General features: G+C 43.0%; 1 protein-coding gene across 1 annotated transcript; it reads left to right on the top strand.

Moving 5' to 3' along the window:
• The first annotated feature begins 1,046 nt into the window (after positions 1-1,046).
• Positions 1,047-13,843, top strand: LOC118381868 (mucin-5AC-like). Its single transcript, XM_052459192.1, has 10 exons — positions 1,047-2,850; positions 2,980-3,041; positions 3,126-3,274; positions 8,424-9,256; positions 9,527-9,591; positions 9,671-9,855; positions 10,462-10,667; positions 10,797-10,858; positions 10,947-11,095; positions 11,567-13,843. Exons 1-10 carry the CDS (start codon positions 1,186-1,188, stop codon positions 11,656-11,658), a joined length of 3,468 nt encoding a protein of 1,155 aa, XP_052315152.1. The 5' UTR covers positions 1,047-1,185; the 3' UTR covers positions 11,659-13,843.
• The last annotated feature ends 10,424 nt before the right edge of the window (positions 13,844-24,267 follow it).

Below are 24,267 nucleotides of genomic sequence, written 5' to 3'. Positions count from 1 at the left end.
GAAACAACAACAATAGTCACTGCTGTGTCGACAACAACTGAACCCACTACATCCATCACTGTTTCATCAACAACAACTGGTGAACCAACTACAAGGATCACGGTTTCATCAACAACAACTGATGAACCCACTACAAGCATCACTGAGTCAACAAAAACAACTGTTGAACCAACAACAATAGTCACTGCTGTGTCGACAACAACTGGTGAACCCACTACACCCATCACTGAGTCAACAAAAACAACTGTTCAACCCACATCAACAGTCAAAGCTGTGTCAACAACAACTGGTGAACCCACTACGACAATCACTGGTGTTTCTACAACAACTAATGAACCTTCTACAACCATCACTGGTGTGTCAACAACAACTGCTGAACCCACTACAACTATCATTGGTGTGTCATCAACAACTGGTGAACCCACTACAACCATCACTGGTGTGTCAACAACAACTGGTGAATCCACTACAACTATCATTGAGTCTTCATCAACAACTGGTGAACCCACTACAACCATCACTGTTTCATCAACAACAACTGATGAACCCACGACAACCATCACTGAGTCAACAAAAACAACTGGTGAACCCACTTCAACAGTCACTGCTGTGTCGACAACAACTGGTGAACCCACTACAATTGTTACTGGGGCATCGACAACAACTGGTGAACCCACTACAACCATCACTGAGTCAACAAAAACAACTGGTGAACCCACTTCAACAGTCACTGCTGTGTTGACAACAACTGGTGAACCCACTACAACTATCATTGAGTCTTCATCAACAACTGGTGATCCCACTACAACCATCACCGAGTCAACGAAAACAACTGATGAACCCACTACAAGCATCACTGGTGTTTCTACAACAACTAATGAACCTTCTACAACCATCACTGGTGTGTCGACAACAACTGGTGAACCCACTACAATTGTTACTGGGGCATCGACAACAACTGGTGAACCCACTACATCCATCACGGTTTCATCAACAACAACTGATGAACCCACTACAACCATCACCGAGTCAATAAAAACAACTGGTGAACCCACTACAAAAGTCACTACTGTGTCGACAACAACTGGTGAAACAACTACGACTGTCACAGAGTCAACAACAACTGGTGAACCCACTACATCCGTCACAGTTTCATCAACAACAACTGGTGAACCCACTACAACTATGATTGGTGTGTCATCAACAACTGGTGAACCCACTACAACCATCACTGGTGTGTCAACAACAACTGGTGAACCCACTACAACTATCATTGAATCTTCATCAACAACTGGTGAACCCACTTCAACAGTCACTGCTGTGTTGACAACAACTGGGGAACCCACTACAACTGTTGATGGGGCATCGACAACAACTGGTGAACCCACTACAACCATCACTGCTGTGTCGACAGCAGCTGGTGAACCCACTACATCCATCACGATTTCATCAACAACAACTGATGAACCCACTACAATCATCACTGAGTCAACAAAAACAACTCTTCAACCCACAACAACAGTCACTGCTGTGTCAACAACAACTGTTGAACCCACTACAACTATCATTGAGTCTTCATCAACAACTGGTGAACCCACTACAACCATCACTGCTGTGTCGACAACAACTGGTGAACCCACTACGACTGTCACTGAGTCAACAAAAACAACTGTTGATTCCACTACAACCATCACAGAGTCAACAAAAACAACTGGTGAACCCACTACAACTATCATTGAGTCTTCATCAACAACTGGTGAACCCACTACATCCGTCACAGTTTCATCAACAACAACTAATGAACCTTCTACAACCAACACTGGTGTGTCATCAACAACTGGTGAACCCACTACAACCATCATTGATGCATCAAAAACAACTGTTGATTCCACTACAACCATCACAGAGTCAACAAAAACAACTGGTGAACCCACTACAACCATCACTGCTGTGTCGACAACAACTGGTGAAACAACGACAACCGTGAATGGTGCATTGACAACAACTGGTGAACCCACTACGACTGTCACAGTTTCATCAACAACAACTGATGAACCCACTACAGCCATCACTGAGTCAACAAAAACAACTGTTCAACCCACATCAACAGTCAAAGCTGTGTCGACAACTGCTGGTGAACCCACTACGACAATCACTGGTGTTTCTACAACAACTAATGAACCTTCTACAACCATCACTGGTGTGTCAACAACAACTGGTGAACCCACTACAACTATCACGGTTTCATCAAAAACAACTGGTGAACCTACTACGACTGTCACTGAGTCAACAAAAACAACTGGTGAACCCACTACAACTGTCACTGTTGTGTCAACAACTGTTACTGGGGCATCGACAACAACTGGTGAACCCACCACAACCATCACTGAGTCAACAAAATCAACTGTTCAACCCACATCAACAGTCAAAGCTGTGTCGACAACTGCTGGTGAACCCACTACGACAATCACTGGTGTTTCTACAACAACTAATGAACCTTCTACAACCATCACTGGTGTGTCAACAACAACTGGTGAACCCACTACAACTATCATAGATTCTTCATCAACAACTTTTGAACCCACTCCAGTCATCACTGGTGTGTCGGCAACGACTGTTACAGCTTTACCCACTACAACCGTCACTAGTGCATCAAATGCCACCACAACTACAACGGTTACTCCTGTCATCACTACTGCCATCATCACAGCCACGACAACTGCAACTACCGCTGTTGCAAACTCTAGGGTTCCTGTGGTGTTCAGGTCCAGAGGAGAGACATTTACCTCTGATCTATCAAACCCATCTTCTCAGGCCTTTCAAACCCGAGCATTGCTGATTAAAACTAAGGTGAGCCTCCCAAAACAATGAAGATGTGAATGTCCTAACGAGAGGGGTAGAATACAGTAATACAGTCAACTTTTAATTGACAGTAAGTTGTTTGTTTAAAATTCATCTGTTTCTTGTTTTGTCTTCCAGCTTGAACCTTTCTATCGATCGGCTTTCACCTCTTTCAACAGTTTGGATGTGACAGCATTCAGGTGATTTTTTTGCATTACATGTTGTGTGTTGATTTAAATTCATCTCACTTTCTATCTAACATGTTATCTCTAATTTCTTCTCAGCTCTGGATCCATCATCAATACTGTAAATGTAGCATTCAGCTCCCCATCGGTCCCTAATATCACAGAGATTGGCATTGTTTTGATAAATGCTGCTCAAAACATCACAGCTTTCAATATTGACCTCAACTCAGTGACGGTCAACAACACAGGTAAACACATGTATTAATTCAATTCCATTTTATTATGTGGTAAGTTATATATTTTTTTAAATTGGAGCATCACAAATCTATTTGGAACAGTAATTGGTGAAGCGATTTATTTCAACCATTGAGTTTAAAATAAAATAAAATAAAAAAATACAAATAAAATGACGTACATTTCAGTTGTGATTTGCCTGCTCTTGCTCTGTAATGCACACGTTGCTAATAATGTGAGTGTTCTGTATCAGAATGCCACATTTCTTCTCATTCTAATGCTTCGAACTGTGTGTTTGTAGCATCTACAGTCCATTCAGAAAGTATTCAGACCCCTTGAATTTTTTCACATTTTGTTACGTTACAGCATCATTCTAAAATTGATTAAATGTTCCTTTCTTTGTCATCAATCTCCACACAACACCCAATAATGACACTGCAAAAAACAGTTTTTTAGACATGTTTGCTAATTTATAAAAAAATAAAAAATTGAAATATTACACTTACATAATACATTTACATGTAAGTATTCAGAACCCCTTTCAGTACTTTGTTGAAGCACCTTTGGCAGTGATTACAGCCTTGAGTCTTCTTAGGTATGATGATACAAGCTTTGCACATCTGTTTTTGGGGAGATTTTCCCCATTCTTCTGTGCAGATCCTCTCAAGCGCTGTCAGGTTATATTGGGAGCGTCCCTGCACAGCTATTTTCAGGTCTCTCCAGAGATATTCAAATGGTTCAAGTCGGGGATCTGGCTTGGCCACTCACGGCACATGTTCAGAATCCACTCCTGTGTTTTCTTGACTGTGTGCTTAGGGTCATTGTCCTGTTGGAAGGTGAACATTCACCCCAGTCTGAGGTCCTGAGCGCTCTGGAGCAGGTTTTCATCAAGGATCTCTCTGTACTTTGCTCCTTTCATCTTTCCCTCGATCCTGATTAGTCTCCCAGTCCATGTCGCTGAACAACATCCCCACAGAATGATGCTGCCACCACCATGATTCACCATAGGGCCAGGTTTCCTCCAGATGTGACGCTTGGCATTCAGGCATAAGAGTTCAATCTTGGTTTCATCAGACCAGAGAATCTTGTTTCTCATGGTCTGAGGGTCTTTCGATGACTCCAAGCAGACTCTGGGTTTCCTCCAGACGTGACACTTGGCATTCAATCCAAAGACTAAAATCTAGGTTTCATCAGACCAGAGAACCTTTGTTTCTCATGGCAAACTCCAAGTGGGCTGTCATGTGCCTTTTACTGAGGAGTTGCTTCTTTTTGGCCACTCTACCATAAAAGGCTGATTGGTGGAGTGCTGCTGAGATGGATATCCTTCTGTTCCATTTAAGAATGATGGAAGCCATTGTGTTATTGGGGACCTTAAATGCTGCAGACATGTTTTGGTACCCTAGCCCAGACCTGTGCCTCAACACAGTTCTGTCTCGCAGCTCTATGGACAATTCCTTCGACCTCATGGCTTGATTTTTCCTCTTTTTCCACTGTCAACTCTGGGACCTTATATAGACAGGTGTGTGACCTTCCAAATCATTGAATATATCACAGATGGACTCCAATCAAGTTGTAGAAAAATAGGTAGGTAGGGCAAAGATACAAGACGGTAGGCAGGCTCAGGGTCGGGGCAGGCAGGCAGGCAGGAGTGACAAAAACTGGGAAACTAGAAAACAGGGACAAGGAGACAATCACAAAGACAGGTGAAACCAGTGACGGTCCGCTTGTCATCGATACTTAGAGGTGGTCTTGAGAAAGGCCGACCCGGCTCTCTTCCAGGTACGACTACAACGGTGGACAAACATCTGGACCGAAGGTATGCCGACCTCTTCCTCTTGCTTGGAGAATAATGAGGGCTGGGATAGCCCAGAGAACACTCAAAGGGCGAGAGACCAGTGGCAGAGTAAGGAAGGTAGTTGCGGGTGTACTCGACCCACACCAGTTGCTGACTCCAGGTGGTGGGGTTGGCAGAGACTAGGCAGCGAAGGGTCATCTCCAAGTCTTGGTTGGCTCGCTCCGACTGGCCAGTGGACTGGGGGTGGATCCCGGAGGACAGTCAGGCCGATGACCCAATGAGCATGCAAAAAGCCTTCCAGGACTGGGATGAGAACTGAGGACCCTGGTCGGAGACCATGTCCACCGGGAGTCCACGGATCCGGAAGACGTGCTGCACCATAAGCTGGGCCATCTCCTTGGCCGGTAGAGAGAGATTGGGTAGAGGAATGTATTGGAAAACCGGTTGACCACAGTCAGGATGGCAGTGTTTCCCTCAGACGGGTGGAGACCCGAGACGAAATCCAGGGATATATGGTACCAGGGAGACGGTGAGAGACAAGCAGTGGTTGAAAAAGACCAGCCGGAGGTTGCCGGGGAGTCTTGTTCTGTGCACAGACCGTGCAGGCGGCAACAAATGCGGCGAAATCCGGAACCATTTTAGGTCACCAAAAGCGTTGTCGCACGAAGACCAGGGTCCGCTGGGAGCCCGAGGGGCAGGCAAACCTGGAGGAATGGGCCCACTCCAGGACCACGGAGCGGACAGAGTCAGGCAAAAACATCTGGTTATCTGGGCCCCCTCCAGGGTTCGGCTGGGACCGCTGCGCCTTCCGGAACCTGTTTCCCAATACCCCAGCTGAGTGCCGTCTCCAGGCACAAGGTGGGAAGGACGGTCTCGGGCTCTGGGGTAGTAACAGTGGAACTATAACAGCGATTGATGTGGATTGAGGTGCTGGGCAGGGCGGAGATAATCCAGGCTTTTGTGGTAGGTCCACACAATGAACGGATGTTCCGCCACTTCCAGCCAGTGCCTCCATTCCTCTAATGCCAAACTTCACGCTCCCGATTCCCCACATCGTAGTTCCTCTCTGTGGAGTTGAAACGGTGGGAGAAGAAGGCACAAGGATGCAGCTTAAGGTCCAGGGCAGAATATTGGGACAGAACAGCCCCCACTCTGACATCCGAAGCATCGGCCTCCACCATGAACTGATGGGAAGGGTCAGGATGAACCAAGATAGGACCAGTGGTGAAGCGGTGTTTGAGGTCCCGGAACATCCGGTCAGGGGCAGAGGACCACGTGAACGAACCTTGGTAGAGGTGAGTGCAGACAGGGGGGAAACCAGGGTGCTATAACCCCAGATAAAGCGACAATAGAAGTAAGCAAACCCCTGGAAACGTTGCAGCTGCACCCTGGACGTAGGCTGGAGCCAATCCACCACTGCTCTCACCTTCCCTGGACACTCCCAGCAGTCATGAAGAAACCCAGAATGTGGATGGTGGAGAGATGGAACTCGCACTTCTCTGCCTTCACAAACAGCTGATTCTCCAGAAGGTGGTGAAGAACCTGTCGTACGTGGAGCACGGGGTCTTGGAGGGGAGCAGGAGAAGAAGAGGATGTCATCAATATAGATGAAGACGAACTGTTTCAACATGACGCAGAGAACGTCATTTACCAGAGCCTGGAACACAGCAGTGGCATTGGTGAGGCCAAAATGCATGAACAGATACTTGTAGTGGCTGCTGACCATGTTGAAGGCGTTCTTCCATTTGTCCCCCTCTCGTATCAGCACCAGGTCATAGGCATTCCGTAGAAAAACAGTGGCCCCCTGGAGCGGCTCAAAGGCCGAGGAAATGAGTGGTAGCAGGTAACGGTTCTTCACAGTAATGTAATTGAGTCCCCGGAAGTCTGCACGGGCGCAGGGTCTTGTCCTTTTTCTCCAAGAAGTAGAACCCGGCGCCGGCAGGAGAGGAAGAGGGATGGATAAATCCTGTGGCTAGGGAGTCCCCAATGTAGGTCTCCATAGCCTTGGTCTCCGGGCCCGACAGAGAGTACAGACATCCCCGGGGCGGCGTGGTGCTAGGGAGAGGGTCAGTCCTGCAGTCAGAGTGTCGGTGTGGCGGAAGCAAAGTGGCCCGGGCTTTGCTCAACACCTGGAGGTCCTGGTACTCCGCGGGAATGGTGAGAGGTCCGGGACAACTTCCCAGCCCCCAGGAAGGCGTCCCGGGGCAGGTTGCGCTGACTTCAGACAATGGACGTGGCAGAACGGATGAGGGGATTGTGTCGCTGGAGCAAGGACAATCCCAAATCTGTGGGAATCTGAGGAGACTTGATGAGCAGAAATGGAATAGTCTCGCTGTGATTCCCTGACACCCATAGGTTGATGGGAGTGGTAATATGAGTGACCCGGCCTATAGAGCGCCCGTCCAGTGCTCTAACATCCATGGGAATGGAGAGGGGCTGAGTGGGGATGTTCAAATCGGAAGCCAGGGTAGCGTCCAAAAAGCTCTCGTCGGCTCGAGAGTCAATGAGGACGCAAAGAGATTTGGACTGGTTTCCCCACAGTAGAATGGCATGAAAAGGGGGTGCGAGTAAGGGAAGCATAAAAGTTCTCCATATGGCCCACCAGAGTACTCGCTCCTACCGGTGGGCCTGGTCTTTTAAAAGACAAGAGGATACAAAATGACCAAGAGTCCTGCAACACAGACAACTCTTCGTGTTGATCCTGTATTGCCATTTCGCTGGCGACAATGCTCCAGCAAAATGTCCAAAGCCCGGCCATGGCATTCAGCCAACATTTGGACCCCCCCCATAAGGTCACGAAGCAATTCCTCATACCTCCCCAAGGTGGCTCCTTGGGAAAAGATGGCGTTGAGAAGCTGGCCCGGGTCTGCTGGGTCAGTTGTGGCCAGTTTGTAATAACACATTTCAGGTAAGGCCAAGACGCAGACAACGTTGAAGTAACAACAGTGTATTAATCCAACAGGGGCAGGCAAGAGACAGGTCAAGGGCAGGCAGGGGTCAATATACAGATATGTAGAGCAAAGGTACAGGACGGAAGGTAGGCTCAGGGACAGGTCCGGCAGAGGTCAGTAATCGAGATAGGTGGGGCAAAGTTACAGGATGAAAGGCAGGCTCAGTGCAGGCAGGAATTCAAGGGGTCTGAATGTACTGTAAACATGAGAAATGGTTTTCAGCTGAAGTGGTCCATGTGAAATGTTGCAACCTGTTTACAGGCTGCAAGATGTGCATTACATAACAGCCCAACATTTACTGATTTAGATGTCAATATAAGATCATCGTGTTATACTCCCATCTGTTACAATGACTGTGTTATACTGCCACACAGCCTTAAAGAGATGTTGAAATGTCCATTTTATGTTTTAACTTAGCTGCTCCTGCAACAAGTTCTGTTCCTGCTACAACTTCTGTTACTACCACTGTGGCTGGTACTACCACCACAACAACTGGAGAACCTGTCACTGTTCCTGCTACAACTTCTGTTACTACCACTGTGGCCGGTACTACCACCACAACAACTGGAGAACCTGTCACTGTTCCTGCTACAACTTCTGTTACTACCACTGTGGCCGGTACTACCACCGCAACAACTGGAGAACCTGTCACTGTTCCTGCTACAACTTCTGTTACTACCACTGTGGCCGGTAATACCACCGCAACAACTGGAGAACCTGTCACTGTTCCTGCTACAACTTCTGTTACTACCACTGTGGCTGGTACTACCACCACAACAACTGGAGAACCTGTCACTGTTCCTGCTACAACTTCTGTTACTACCACTGTGGCTGGTACTACCACCACAACAACTGGAGAACCTGTCACTGTTCCTGCTACAACTTCTGTTACTACCACTGTGGCCGGTACTACCACTGCAACAACTGGAAAACCTGTCACTGTTCCTGCTACCATTCCTACAACTAGGCCCACAACTACAACCACCTATGTGGCCCCCACAACTACAGTGTCAAAGACAGCATCACCACTATCAACAACTACCAGCACAGCTCCAACTACCACAACAACCAATGCACCAACTACCACAACAACACATACTACTACTACTAGTACAACAACAACAACTACAACTGCACATCTTCAACCTGTTCCACTGGTGTCTTTCGTCATACAACAAGTGTTTGTAGAAACTTTAAATGACCCTCAAAGTACACAATTCCAAGAACTTGCAGTAACTATTACTGCAGTGGTAAGTCCTAGAAATTCTGAGTTTGTTCATATTGGGTGTATGACCATCAATAATGTTTGGCGATTGTTGGAAAATCTATATTTTATTAAAGTACATCTTTAATATGTTCTAATCAGGTGACAATAAGTCTCCATCACTACATGTTGATTTATATTCCCCAATGTCTATCTTAAATAACTAGGGCTTAGCTATGTGGATAGGAATATATAGACATGTTTTTGTGTGTGTTAAATCATTCAAATGTTCTCCTGTTTGTACCATTCCTTACAGTTCGATGTGATCTACAAAGCAAAATATGGGATCCTCTTCATCCGGACGATTGTTCTTGGATTCACGTAATATTCCATTATATTCTATTATATTCTTTTAACCTTTGGCATGCCACTGTTCATAACCTTTTATGACCTTTTGCAGACCTATTTTCCATTCCCGTATGGATGCAGAAACACAGGCAGAGGTCCAACTAGTGTTCAATGAGACCTCCACTCAATCTGTCCCTGAGGTTACTGACATTAGCAATACACTGAAAGAAGCAGTTGCCAATCCAGACATTACCTTTGGCAACCTCTCTGTGGATGTCACCACCATCATTGTTAAAGGTGAGTAAACCAAGTTGGGTGAACGAAAACGATTATACACAGAAATTTCTCCAGTGTTGAATAAAATCTGATTGTTACATTTAATTCTTACATATATACATGTAGCTCAACTAATAATTTAACTACATTTGGCAGTAGCTTGGTGGTTGTTGCACCGAATTCATATCTAATTAGTGTTTTCAGTAGTTAACTACATTTCTTGCCGTGTAGCTAACTACTGGAACTACACTACTTTTTTTATGACAAATTGGGGGGAGGGGCAGGGAGGTGTCCAAACGTCCAAAAATAAACAAGGTACAAAAAAAAAAGTAACCCTCAGTCATTCAAAGTGCTGCCAGAACCCTACTCCAGGTTAGTGTTAGAGCCCAGGTACCTGAGAGAATGGAACTGCTGCAGCTAGCTATTTTTGTGAACAATTATTTTATTTATTTTCTATACAAGACAACAAATAAGCAGTACAAGCAATACCTAGTTGGAGCAACCACGCCCCAAAAATATAAATATTTTAAAGAAAAAATTAAGTGAAGAATCAAAAAATCAAACACAGAACAGACAGTGTAAAGCATTAGCTTGTACAGTAACTTTTCTGCTCTTTTGACTTCAAAGTGCCCACCACAAATAGCAACACAACTACAACGGCTACTCCTGTCATCACTACTGCTATCATCACAACTACAACCACTGAAACTACGGTTGTGGCACTCACTAAGGTGACTGTGGTGTTCCGGTCCAGCGGAGAGACATTTACCTCTGACCTATCAAACACATCTTCTCAGGCCTTTCAAACCCGAGCATTACTGATTAAAACTCAGGTGAGCCTCTTAAAATAATGAAGATGTGAATGTACTATTGAAAGGGGTAGAATACAGTCACATAGTCAGCTTTTACTCAACAGGAAGTTGTTTGTTTAAACTTCATCTGTTTCTTGTTTTGTCTTCCAGCTTGATCCCTTCTATCGATCAGCTTTCACCTCTTTCAACAGTTTGACTGTGACAGAATTCAGGTGATTTATTTTTTTGCATTACATTTTGTATGTTGATATAAATTGATCTCACTTTCTATCTAACATCTTATCTCTCATTTGTTCCCAGCTCTGGATCCATCATCAATACTATGAATTTAGCATTCAGATCCTCCTCCGTCCCAAATTCCAGGGAGATTGGCACTGTTTTAATAAATGCCGCCCCAAAAATCACAGCTTTCAACATTGACCCCACCTCAGTGAGAGTCAACGACACAGGTTAACATATTTATTTATTTATTTGTATTCTATTATAAGTTAAATAAATATACAGTGGGGCAAAAAAAAGTATTTAGTCAGCCACCAATTGTGCAAGTTCTCCCACTTAAAAAGATGAGAGAGGCCTGTAATTTTCATCATAGGTACACTTCAACTATGACAGACAAAATGAGATAGAAAAATCCAGAAAAACACATTGTTGAATTTTTAATAAATTTATTAGCAAAATATGGTGGAAAATAAGTATTGGTGGCTGACTAAATACTTTTTTTGCCCCACTGCATTGTCTAAAAATGTAATTATTGTATTTTCTTCACCATTTTATCATATGCCATTATCTCTACATTAATCAATAATTTATGAGTTGTGATCCAGTTGTATTTAGCAAATCAGCTGTCTCACTAATCACATTACAGGGCAACAAACACTATTTTCATTTGAGCATGTTTCCCTTTTCTCTTTCCATCCCAGCTGTGACCTCAAGTGGAATAAGCAGCAAGACCAGTCTCTGCACAGCATTCTTTCTGGTGGTTCTGTCGCTGCTACTGTCAAGCCAACATTAGTCTCAGTGGCAACGCCCACTAAAAACACTATTTCACTCACTGGCAAGCAGCAGAACGAAATAGTGTGTGTAGTCATATTTTCACTTTGAGAACTTCCCACACATTCCAACCCCTACCCCAATTCCACCCATGATTTGAATAGTGTCCAAAAATGAAATCAAGTCTTGTAAGCTGACATAAGATACACTATGTGTGGCAGTTGAACACAACGATGTGATATAATTACTGCCTATTCGATCAAAATGTGCTCCCAAGGAAGTGGGAAATTCGCTCTGTTGCTGATATGAACTAAAAACATTTAATCACTCTGTTGCTGTTATGAACTAAAACGTTGATTCACTCTGTTGCTGTTATGAACTAATGACAACAATATCTTATTTTCTATTTTGACTTAACCAGTGAAACCTGGATAACTGATTTAAATAAGGTCCTTTTTGAGGAAAAAGTTAATCAATTTAAACTGTGGTCAATGTAGTTTTCATTCTGTTTTCTATTCTTCGTCATGTAAATCTATCTATTATACCAATGAATGTAAATCTGTAGTTCTGATATTGTAATATATGTCTTACTGTTGTTGAGATTCAGGCCATTGTAGTGTTTACTATTTGTTGACTAAATGAGTGGTTTGAATGACAAGGTACAGTATGGCTCCAAATTGTGATGTTTATCTGACTATCTGGCTTTAAAAAACTGGAACAACAAGACTACACTAGATCAGCCCAACACATCCATGTGGTGAGAGAGTGTTGTGTCCCACTGGTCTGGACAGCAGTTAGTTTTGTTGGTGCAATATTCGCTCTCCCAGAAATTGAGCTTTGATTGGTCATCACATGCGAGATATTCGCATGTAAAATGCTCCTCGCTTCCTAATCAATTCGCCTCGCCCCAACTAGAGACAGACAAACAGGTAGCTAGTTTAATGATTCTTTCAATTTGAAAAGGGGATACCAGCATAGCATGCCACGTTGAAGTCGCAGGCCCTACATTATCAATGCAACGTGCCGACAACATCCAAGAGCCTTCCCAGACTCTGGAGAAGACAGACATGTATCTTTCGCCAGACTACCTCTAGATGCAATTCCACAAATATCACTCAGATTAACCGTAGATGTAAAAAGTTTGAAAGCGTACAATATCTCTGAAAAACTAAACTCATCAAGTGTTAAGATAGGAAACATTTTGTATTTATTTCCTTTATTTCTTTCTTTTATTTCCTCTATCCAAAACATAGAAAATTAACATAGAATGCCCACGCTAGTCACACCCTGGCCTAACCAAAATAGAGAATAAAAACCTCTCTATGGCCAGAGCGTGACACATATGTATATACTGTATTCTCTTCTATTCTATACTATCTTAGTTTATGTCGCTCTGACACAGCTCATGCTAATACTTATATATTCTTAATTCCATTCCTTTACTTTAGATTGTGTGTATTGTTAGATATAACTTGTTAGATATTACTGCACTGTTGGAGCTAGAAACACAAACATTTTGCTACAAAACCACAAAAACATCTGCTAAACACATGTATGGGACAAATAACATTTGATTTGATTTGAAATACCTTACCCCCTCATGACTTATTGCTTAATCACGCATCAGCATATATTTTCAAAACAAAAACAAGTACTGTATGTCACGTTCTGACCTTTATTTCCTTTGTTTTGTCATTATTTAGTATGGTCAGGGCGTGAGTTGGGGTGGGCAGTCTATGTTTGTTTTTCTAGGTTTTGGGTATTTCTATGTTTCGGCCTAGTATGATTCTCAATCAGAGGCAGGTGTCATTAGTTGTCTCTGATTGAGAATCATACTTAGGTAGCCTGGGTTTCCCTGTGTGTTTGTGGGTGATTGTTCCTGTCTCTGTGTTTGCACCAGATAGGGCTGTTTTGGGTATTCACGTTTCTTGTTTTGTTTTGTTTTGTTTTGTTTTGTTTTGTTTAGTTTAGTTTAGTTTAGTTTTGTTTTGTTTTGTTGTGTTGTGTTTGTGTTTATCTTTGAATTAAACATGAATCAGAATAACCACGCTGCGCTTTGGTCCGCCTCTCTGTCAATGGAAGAATTCCCTTACACTGTATCCTGTGAGCTCAATTGTAAAATTATTCCATTCTAGAATGAAAGAGGGGTATAAATAAATCATGGTCAGAATAAAAAAAATAATTTAATAAAGTTGTTGTGTCATTGAGCAGGAGTTTTACTGTGTATTGTCTTAAACACATACTGTCACATCAATCGAAGAAAGATTTCAAGGACAGAGAACCTGTTTTGATGGATCAGTTTATGCTGTCCCTTAGTTCCGAACCCCCAGTTATAATCCAGGGTGATTATAGGATACCATAACATCATGCCACAGGGTCAAACTCCGGTTCCCATGGGCTGCCATATATGCAGGTTTGCATTCCTCCCTTACACAAATGTCATTGACTGAGGAGTCTACAAACCCGAGGAGTATACTAATAATGGGATAAAGATGTTCATGAGCTGACTTTGGTCAATTCTGAACTCAACTCAGTATAACCGTTGACAAGAAGGTGGCTCACCATTCAGGTAAACCAAAGACGGCCATATTGACAGTCTATTAAAAGAAAGGCTGCACTTCTAATAGCCTATTTGCAGCAATAGCCTGAATTTGCAGGATAACTTATTTTTTTTCCTTTTTATTTAGGCAAAAACTTAGTTGTCCATGGAATGCGTTTTTTAACATTCTCTCAGTGAAGATATTGGCATTCGACTCACTGGGCTGTACACGCAAGGTATGCACACACCGATACAAGCCTGGCTTGAGTTAGGTACAGGTGTTGGATCAATATCCTTCCTTTGTAGCGTGGTTGGAGCCTGAATTGGAATGTGAAGCTAACTGAAGCTAGCTATAGAAAAGGTGGCTTTAAATAATTCAGAATAGATCTAGTTAGCATCACACTATAGGCCTACTGCTCTGGTTTCCCTGGTCTAAATCAGACACTCATTAAGTTAAATGATAAGAATGAAACCAGCAGATGCTGCAGCCATGCAGAAATGTAGTCTGATAACATAAATTACACAGTCCTCCTCAGCCCTCCATGGTTTATACATAACCCAAACTCCTCAGCCCTCCATGGTTTATACATAACCCAAACTCCTCAGCCCTCCATGGTTTATACATAACCCAAACTCCTCAGCCCTCCATGGTTTATACATAACCCAAACTCCTCAGCCCTCCATGGTTTATACATAACCCAAACTCCACAGCCCTCCATGGTTTATACATAACCCAAACTCCTCAGCCCTCCATGGTTTATACATAACCCAAACTCCTCAGCCCTCCATGGTTTATACATAACCCAAACTCCTCAGCCCTCCATGGTTTATACATAACCCAAACTCCTCAGCCCTCCATGGTTTATACATAACCCAAACTCCACAGCCCTCCATGGTTTATACATAACCCAAACTCCTCAGCCCTCCATGGTTTATACATAACCCAAACTCCACAGCCCTCCATGGTTTATACATAACCCAAACTCCTCAGCCCTCCATGGTTTATACATAACCCAAACTCCACAGCCCTCCATGGTTTATACATAACCCAAACTCCACAGCCCTCCATGGTTTATACATAACCCAAACTCCACAGCCCTCCATGGTTTATACATAACCCAAACTCCTCAGCCCTCCATGGTTTATACATAACCCAAACTCCACAGCCCTCCATGGTTTATACATAACCCAAACTCCTCAGCCCTCCATGGTTTATACATAACCCAAACTCCACAGCCCTCCATGGTTTATACATAACCCAAACTCCACAGCCCTCCATGGTTTATACATAACCCAAACTCCTCAGCCCTCCATGGTTTATACATAACCCAAACTCCTCAGCCCTCCATGGTTTATACATAACCCAAACTCCACAGCCCTCCATGGTTTATACATAACCCAAACTCCTCAGCCCTCCATGGTTTATACATAACCCAAACTCCACAGCCCTCCATGGTTTATACATAACCCAAACTCCTCAGCCCTCCATGGTTTATACATAACCCAAACTCCACAGCCCTCCATGGTTTATACATAACCCAAACTCCTCAGCCCTCCATGTTTTATACATAACTCAAACTCCTCAGCCCTCCATGGTTTATACATAACCCAAACTCCACAGCCCTCCATGTTTTATACATAACCCAAACTCCACAGCCCTCCATGGTTTATACATAACTCAAACTCCTCAGCCCTCCATGGTTTATACATAACTCAAACTCCTCAGCCCTCCATGGTTTCTACATAACCCAAACTCCACAGCCCTCCATGGTTTATACATAACTCAAACTCCTCAGCCCTCCATGGTTTATACATAACCCAAACTCCTCAGCCCTCCATGGTTTATACATAACTCAAACTCCACAGCCCTCCATGGTTTATACATAACCCAAACTCCTCAGCCCTCCATGGTTTATACATAACCCAAACTCCTCAGCCCTCCATGGTTTATACATAACCCAAACTCCACAGCCCTCCATGGTTTATACATAACCCAAACTCCTCAGCCCTCCATGGTTTATACATAACCCAAACTCCACAGCCCTCCATGGTTTATACATAACCCAAACTCCTCAGCCCTCCATGGTTTATACATAACCCAAACTCCTCAGCCCTCCATGGTTTATACATAACCCAAACTCCTCAGCCCTCCATGGTTTATACATAACTCAAACTCCACAGCCCTCCATGGTTTATACATAACCCAAACTCCACAGCCCTCCATGGTTTATACATAACCCAAACTCCACAGCCATCCATGGTTTATACATAACTCAAACTCCACAGCCCTCCATGGTTTATACATAACCCAAACTCCACAGCCCTCCATGGTTTATACATAACTCAAACTCCACAGCCCTCCATGGTTTATACATAACCCAAACTCCTCAGCCCTCCATGGTTTATACATAACCCAAACTCCACAGCCCTCCATGGTTTATACATAACCCAAACTCCTCAGCCCTCCATGGTTTATACATAACCCAAACTCCTCAGCCCTCCATGGTTTATACATAACTCAAACTCCACAGCCCTCCATGGTTTATACATAACCCAAACTCCACAGCCCTCCATGGTTTATACATAACCCAAACTCCTCAGCCCTCCATGGTTTATACATAACTCAAACTCCACAGCCCTCCATGGTTTATACATAACCCAAACTCCACAGCCCTCCATGGTTTATACATAACTCAAACTCCTCAGCCCTCCATGGTTTATACATAACCCAAACTCCTCAGCCCTCCATGGTTTATACATAACCCAAACTCCACAGCCCTCCATGGTTTATACATAACTCAAACTCCACAGCCCTCCATGGTTTATACATAACCCAAACTCCACAGCCCTCCATGGTATATACATAACTCAAACTCCTCAGCCCTCCATGGTTTATACATAACCCAAACTCCACAGCCCTCCATGGTTTATACATAACCCAAACTCCTCAGCCCTCCATGGTTTATACATAACTCAAACTCCACAGCCCTCCATGGTTTATACATAACTCAAACTCCTCAGCCCTCCATGGTTTATACATAACTCAAACTCCACAGCCCTCCATGGTTTATACATAACCCAAACTCCACAGCCCTCCATGGTTTATACATAACCCAAACTCCACAGCCCTCCATGGTTTATACATAACTCAAACTCCTCAGCCCTCCATGGTTTATACATAACCCAAACTCCACAGCCCTCCATGGTTTATACATAACTCAAACTCCTCAGCCCTCCATGGTTTATACATAACCCAAACTCCTCAGCCCTCCATGGTTTATACATAACTCAAACTCCTCAGCCCTCCATGGTTTATACATAACTCAAACTCCTCAGCCCTCCATGGTTTATACATAACTCAAACTCCACAGCCCTCCATGGTTTATACATAACCCAAACTCCACAGCCCTCCATGGTTTATACATAACTCAAACTCCACAGCCCTCCATGGTTTATACATAACCCAAACTCCACAGCCCTCCATGGTTTATACATAACTCAAACTCCTCAGCCCTCCATGGTTTATACATAACTCAAACTCCACAGCCCTCCATGGTTTATACATAACTCAAACTCCTCAGCCCTCCATGGTTTATACATAACTCAAACTCCTCAGCCCTCCATGGTTTATACATAACCCAAACTCCACAGCCCTCCATGGTTTATACATAACCCAAACTCCTCAGCCCTCCATGGTTTATACATAACCCAAACTCCACAGCCCTCCGTGGTTTATACATAACCCAAACTCCACAGCCCTCCATGGTTTATACATAACTCAAACTCCACAGCCCTCCATGGTTTATACATAACCCAAACTCCTCAGCCCTCCATGGTTTATACATAACTCAAACTCCTCAGCCCTCCATGGTTTATACATAACCCAAACTCCTCAGCCCTCCATGGTTTATACATAACTCAAACTCCACAGCCCTCCATGGTTTATACATAACCCAAACTCCACAGCCCTCCATGGTTTATACATAACCCAAACTCCACAGCCCTCCATGGTTTATACATAACCCAAACTCCTCAGCCCTCCATGGTTTATACATAACCCAAACTCCACAGCCCTCCATGGTTTATACATAACTCAAACTCCACAGCCCTCCATGGTTTATACATAACTCAAACTCCACAGCCCTCCATGGTTTATACATAACCCAAACTCCACAGCCCTCCATGGTTTATACATAACTCAAACTCCACAGCCCTCCATGGTTTATACATAACTCAAACTCCACAGCCCTCCATGGTTTATACATAACTCAAACTCCACAGCCCTCCATGGTTTATACATAACCCAAACTCCACAGCCCTCCATGGTTTATACATAACCCAAACTCCACAGCCCTCCATGGTTTATACATAACCCAAACTCCTCAGCCCTCCATGGTTTATACATAACTCAAACTCCACAGCCCTCCATGGTTTATACATAACTCAAACTCCACAGCCCTCCACGGTTTATACTGAAATGTCATTGTAACCAATGTTACCTCAAAACAAATTAGACACTGAACAAATTTCCAGTCTGCTGAGCGCAAACTTGAATGATGTGAAAATTCTGTGCAACTTCGAGTTTGCGTTTACTGTGAACACTAAGGCTGTACCCACTTTAAGTTACAGTTTTAACAGTGGCCAAGTAGGCTACTGTGGCTATTTGATCATAATGTTATCAGAACTCAGGATAAGACCCAGATGCAGACAGCTAGAGTCACAAATGTTTATTGACCCAAACCGAGGGCATGCAAAAAACAGGTCAAAGGCAGATAGAGGTCCAAAATCCAGTCAATGAGGTACAGAACAGCAGGCAGGCTCGGGGTCAGGACAGGCAGAGGTCCGTAAACGGGTCAGAATCATGCAGGTACATAACGGCAGGCTCGGGGTCAGGGAAGCAGAATGGTCAGAACCGGGAAAACTTGGAAACAAAACTTGAAAAAAGCAGGAAGATGGGGAAATACGCTGGTAAGATCTGACAAGATGAACTGGCAACAGATAAACAGAGAACACAGGCATAATTACACTGAGGATAATGGGGAAGATGGGTGACACCTGGAGGGGGATGGAGACAAGCACAAAGACAAGTGAAACAGATCAGGGTGTGACAAATATGGGCCTATCAGAGTGGCCAAACATAAATAAATATGGAGAAAAAGCATCCCATAATATTTTAACATGTAAATAGCTGTTATTACATTCAGCCTACAGTAGCATTCAATGTGTGGTGATCGATGTCGGCCTACATTCCATTAGACTTGAAAAAAACATTCAGGCTTGACATTAACCTGCTTATCCACTTGTCCTTCAGACAAGGACGTGACTGAAAATGTTGTTGTGCTGTTAGATGCAAGAAACCACTTTACAAAATAAAATGCATTATGATTCCCATACCATTATTACAGCGAAAGGAGACACATTATTCCCATACCACTATTATGGAGAATCAGACACAATATGCTACCCTCTGCCTATTGGCTACTTAGCTTATTTAAGCCAGTCTCAATATACAACACTTCCCCTTCAAGACAAAAAAATATCTTTAACTGACTCGCTTTTCAAAGATGTCCAAGAAATGTACACGTTTTGTGCTCTTGTAGGAAGCAATCACTCCCCTACTGCTGACTACAAATGATCTAAAACTGGGCTAATAACAAAATGTGCACATGGCTACACGCAGCTCTCGTTTTGATCTCAAAACAAGCGCATCTACTCACGACCGCTCATGCTGTAAACACAGTCCAGTTCAAAGTAAATGACACAGAACCATATAGGTTAAAACTTCTTTGGGACAGTGGGGAAGTTTTGAGTAGCTTGGATAAAAACTGCCTCCTACTCAGTCCTAAAAGCTAAAGTTTCTAAACGGTTTGAATGATGTCTGTGAGTATAACACAACTCATATGGCAGGCAAAAACCTGAGAAAAAATCCAACAAGGAAGTGGGAAATCTGAAGTTTGTAGTTTTTCAAGTCATTGCCTATCGAGAATACAGTGTCTATGAGTTCATATTGCACTTTCTACGGCTTCCACTAGATATCAACAGTCTTTAGAACCTTGTTTGATGCTTCTACTGTGAAGGATGAGGGAATAAGAGCTGATTGAGTCAGGGGTCTTGCGTGAGCTGTTGTATCTTTTCTGAATTTTTAGAATGAGTATTTCTGTATTTGAATTTGGCGCTCTGCAATCTCACTGGATGTTGGCCAGGTGGGATGCTAGCGTCCCACATACCCTAAAGAGGTTCAAAACAGTTTCCCATGCTTGTTCAATGAACCATAAACAATTAATTATTGAACATGCACCTGTGGAAAGGTCATTAACTTCTTATGGCTGCAGGGGCAGTATTGAGTAGCTTGGAGGAAGGGTGCCCAGAGTAAATGGCCTGCTCCTCAGTCCCATTTGCTAATATATGCATATTATTAGTATTGGATAGAAAACACTCTGAAGTTTCTAAAACTGTTTGAATGATGTCTGTGAGTTTAACATAACTCACAGATGGCAGGGTAGCCTAGTGGTTAGAGTGTTGGACTAGTAACCGAAAGGTTGCAAGTTCAAACCCCCGAGCTGACAAGGTACAAATCTGTTGTTCTGCCCCTGAACTGGCACTTAACCCACTGTTCCTAGGCCGTCATTGTAAATAAGAATTTGTTCTTAACTGACTTGCTTAGTAAAATAAAGGATTAAAAAAAAAACTGAGAAGAAATCCAAACAGTGAGAAATCTGAGATTGGTTTATTTTCAACCCAGCCCCGATTGAATTCACAGTGGGATATGCATGAGGTTACACTTCCTAGGGCTTCCACTAGAAGCCAAAGTCTTTATAAACTTGAATGAGGCTTCTACTGTGTTGTGGGGCTCAATGGGAGCTGAATGAGCCAGGTTTCTGGCAGAGAGCCAAGGGCTGGTCATGTGCAATTCACATAATAGTGACCTGCTTTCCATGGCTCCTCTATAAACAAAGGAATTTTCCGGTTGGAATTGTATTGAACATTTATTATAACAACACCCTAAAGATTGATTCTATACTCAGTTTGACAAGTTTCTTCGACCTGTAATATTACTTTTTGAAGTTTTTGTCTGACGTTCGGATTGACCTGCACGAGCGTCTGGATTTGTGTACTAAAAGCACTAACAAAAGTAGCTACTTGTACATAAATAATGGACATTATCTAAGAAATCAAGCATTTATTGTGGAACTAGGATTCCTGGGAGTGCATTCTGATGAATATCATCAAAGGTAAGGGAATATTTATAATGTGATTTCTGATTTCTGTTGACTCCAACATGGTGGACAATTTTATTTATTTTCTGAGCGTCGTCTCAGATTACTGCAAGGTTTGCTTTTTCCATAAAAAAAATGTAAAATCTGACACAGCGGTTGCATTAACCTCTTGGAACTGTAGGGGCAGTATCGTCATTTTTTGAAGAAAAAAAACGTTCCCGTTTTAATGCCAGTGGCAGGTCATTGGTAAAATTAGAAAGAGTAGAGGGCCTGGAGAGCTGCCCTGTGGTACTCCACATTTTACATGTTTGACATAAGAGAAGCTTACATTAAAGAAAACCCTTTGAGTTCTACTAGATAGAAAGCTCTGAATCCACGATATGGCAGAGGATGAAAAGCCATAACACATACATTTTTTAAACAACAGGTTATGGTCAATAATATAAAAGTGTGCACTGAAATCTAACAATACAGCTCTCCAGAATCTTCTTCTTATCAACTTCTTTCAACCATTGATCGGTCATTTGTGTCAGTGCAGTACTTGTTGAGTGCCCTTCTCTATCAATATGCTGAAAGTCTGTTGTTCTTTTGTTTACAGAGAAATAGCATTGTATTTGGCCAAACTGGCAGCAAGCTTATAGGTCTGCTGTTAGAACCAGTAAATGCTGATTTACCACTCTTGGGTAGCGGAATTACTTTTCTTTCCTTCCAGGACTCAGGACAAAGACATTCCTCTGGCTGAGATTAAAGATATGACAGATAGGAGTGGCTGTTTAGTCAGCTACCATCCTCAGTATCTTTCCATCAAAGTCGTCAATGCCAGGAGTTTTGTCATTATTAATCGATAACAATAATTTGTCTACCTCTCACACAATAACATTACAAAATTCAAACCTGCGATGCTTTTCATTCATTATTTGTTTTTTACGCATGAATATGATGGCTCACTGCTCGCTGTTGGCATTTCCTGCCTAAGTTTTCAGACTTTGTCAATAAAGTCATTAATACAATTGCCAACATCAAATTGTTTTGTGATGAATAAGCCATCTGATTTTTTATTTGATTTATTCTTATTTTATTTCACCTTTATTTGACCAGGTAGGCAAGTTAAGAACAAGTTCTCATTTACAATTGCGACCTGGCCAAGATAAAGCAAAGTAGTTCGACACATACAACAATACAGAGTTACACATGGAGTAAAACAAACATAGTCAATAATACAGTAGAAAAATAAGTCTATATACAATGTGAGCAAGTGAGGTTAGATAAGGGAAGTATAGGAAAAATAAAAGGCCATGGTGGCGAAGTAAATACAATATAGCAAGTAAAACACTGGAATGGTAGATTTGCAGTGGAAGAATATGCAAAGTAGAGATAAAAATAATGGGGTGAAAAGAGCAAAATAAATAAAGCTAGTGAGGGAGATAAGTGTTTCCAGTTTCAGAGATTTTTGTAGTTCGTTCCAGTCATTGGCAGCAAAGAACTGGAAGGAGAGGCGGTCAAAGGAAGAATTGGTTTTGGGGGGCGACCAGAGAGATATACCTGCTGGAGCGCGTGCGACAGGTGGGTGCTGCGATGGTGACCAGCGAGCTGAGATAAGGGGGGACTTTACCTAGCAGGGTCTTGTAGATGACCTGGAGCCAGTGGGTTTGGCGATGAGTATGAAGCGAGGGCCAGCCAACGAGAGCGTACAGGTCGCGGTGGTTGGCAGTATATGGGGCTTTGGTGACAAAACAGATGGCACTGTGATAGACTGCATCCAATTTATTTAGCAGGGATTGGAGGCTATTTTGTAAATGACATCGCCGAAGTCGAGGATTGGTACGATGGTCAGTTTTACAAGGGTATGTTTGACAACATGAGTGAAGGATGCTTTGTTGCGAAATAGGAAGCCAATTCTAGATTTAACTTTGGATTGGAGATGTTTGATGTAATAATAATAATAATATAATAATAATAATGTGAGTCTGGATGGAGAGTTTACAGTCTAACCAGACACCTAGGTATTTGTAGTTGTCCACATATTCTAAGTCAGAGCCGTCCAGAGTAGTGATGTTGGACAGGTAAACAGGTGCAGGCAGCAATCGGTTGAAGAGCATGCATTTAGGAGTTGAATTTGTCTTTCTCCCCATAATTTCATTTAAAGTACTCCAAAGTTTTTTTCCATATTCTTTATAACATTGATCCTTGCTTCATAATACAGTTTCTACTTATTTTTGTTGAGTTTAGTGACATAATTTCTCAATGTGCAGTAAGTCAGCCAGTCAGATGTACAGCCAAACTTATTAGCCACTCTCCTTTTCCCCCATCTCTTTCAACCATTCAGTTTTTCAATTCCTCATCAATCCATGAAGCCTTAACAGTTCTAACAGTCAGTTTCTTATCAGGTGCATGTTCAATAATTGGAAGTAGCAATTTCATAAATTCATCAAGTGCAGCGTCTGGATGCTCAGACCAACAAATATTTGTGACATCATCCACATAAGAGTCACATGGTTCAAATACACCAAGACATTTGTGTATAGAGCACAACATAATCTATTCCCCATCGGGGTCTGTAAAGATTTGGCATGGGTCCTCAGATCCTCAAAGGGTTCTACAGCTGCACTATTGAGAGCATCCTGACGGGTTGCGTCACAGCCTTGTATGGCAACTGCTCGGCCTCCGACCGCAATGCCTTACAAAGGGCAGTGCAGTGCGTATGGCCCAATACATCACTGGGCCATCCAGGACCTCTATACCAGGCGGTGGCAGAGGAAGACCAAGCCACCCATAGACTGTTCTCTCTGCTACCTCACGGCAAGTGGTACTCGAGCGCCAAGTCTAGGTCCAAGAGGCTTCTAAACAACTTCTACCCCCAAGCCATAAGACTCTA

The sequence above is a fragment of the Oncorhynchus keta genome, chromosome 13 (assembly GCF_023373465.1).
Source record: "Oncorhynchus keta strain PuntledgeMale-10-30-2019 chromosome 13, Oket_V2, whole genome shotgun sequence".
In the NCBI taxonomy this organism is placed as follows: domain Eukaryota; kingdom Metazoa; phylum Chordata; class Actinopteri; order Salmoniformes; family Salmonidae; genus Oncorhynchus; species Oncorhynchus keta.
Note: the sequence above shows the minus strand (reverse complement) of the source record. Positions and strands in the feature narration are given on the sequence as shown.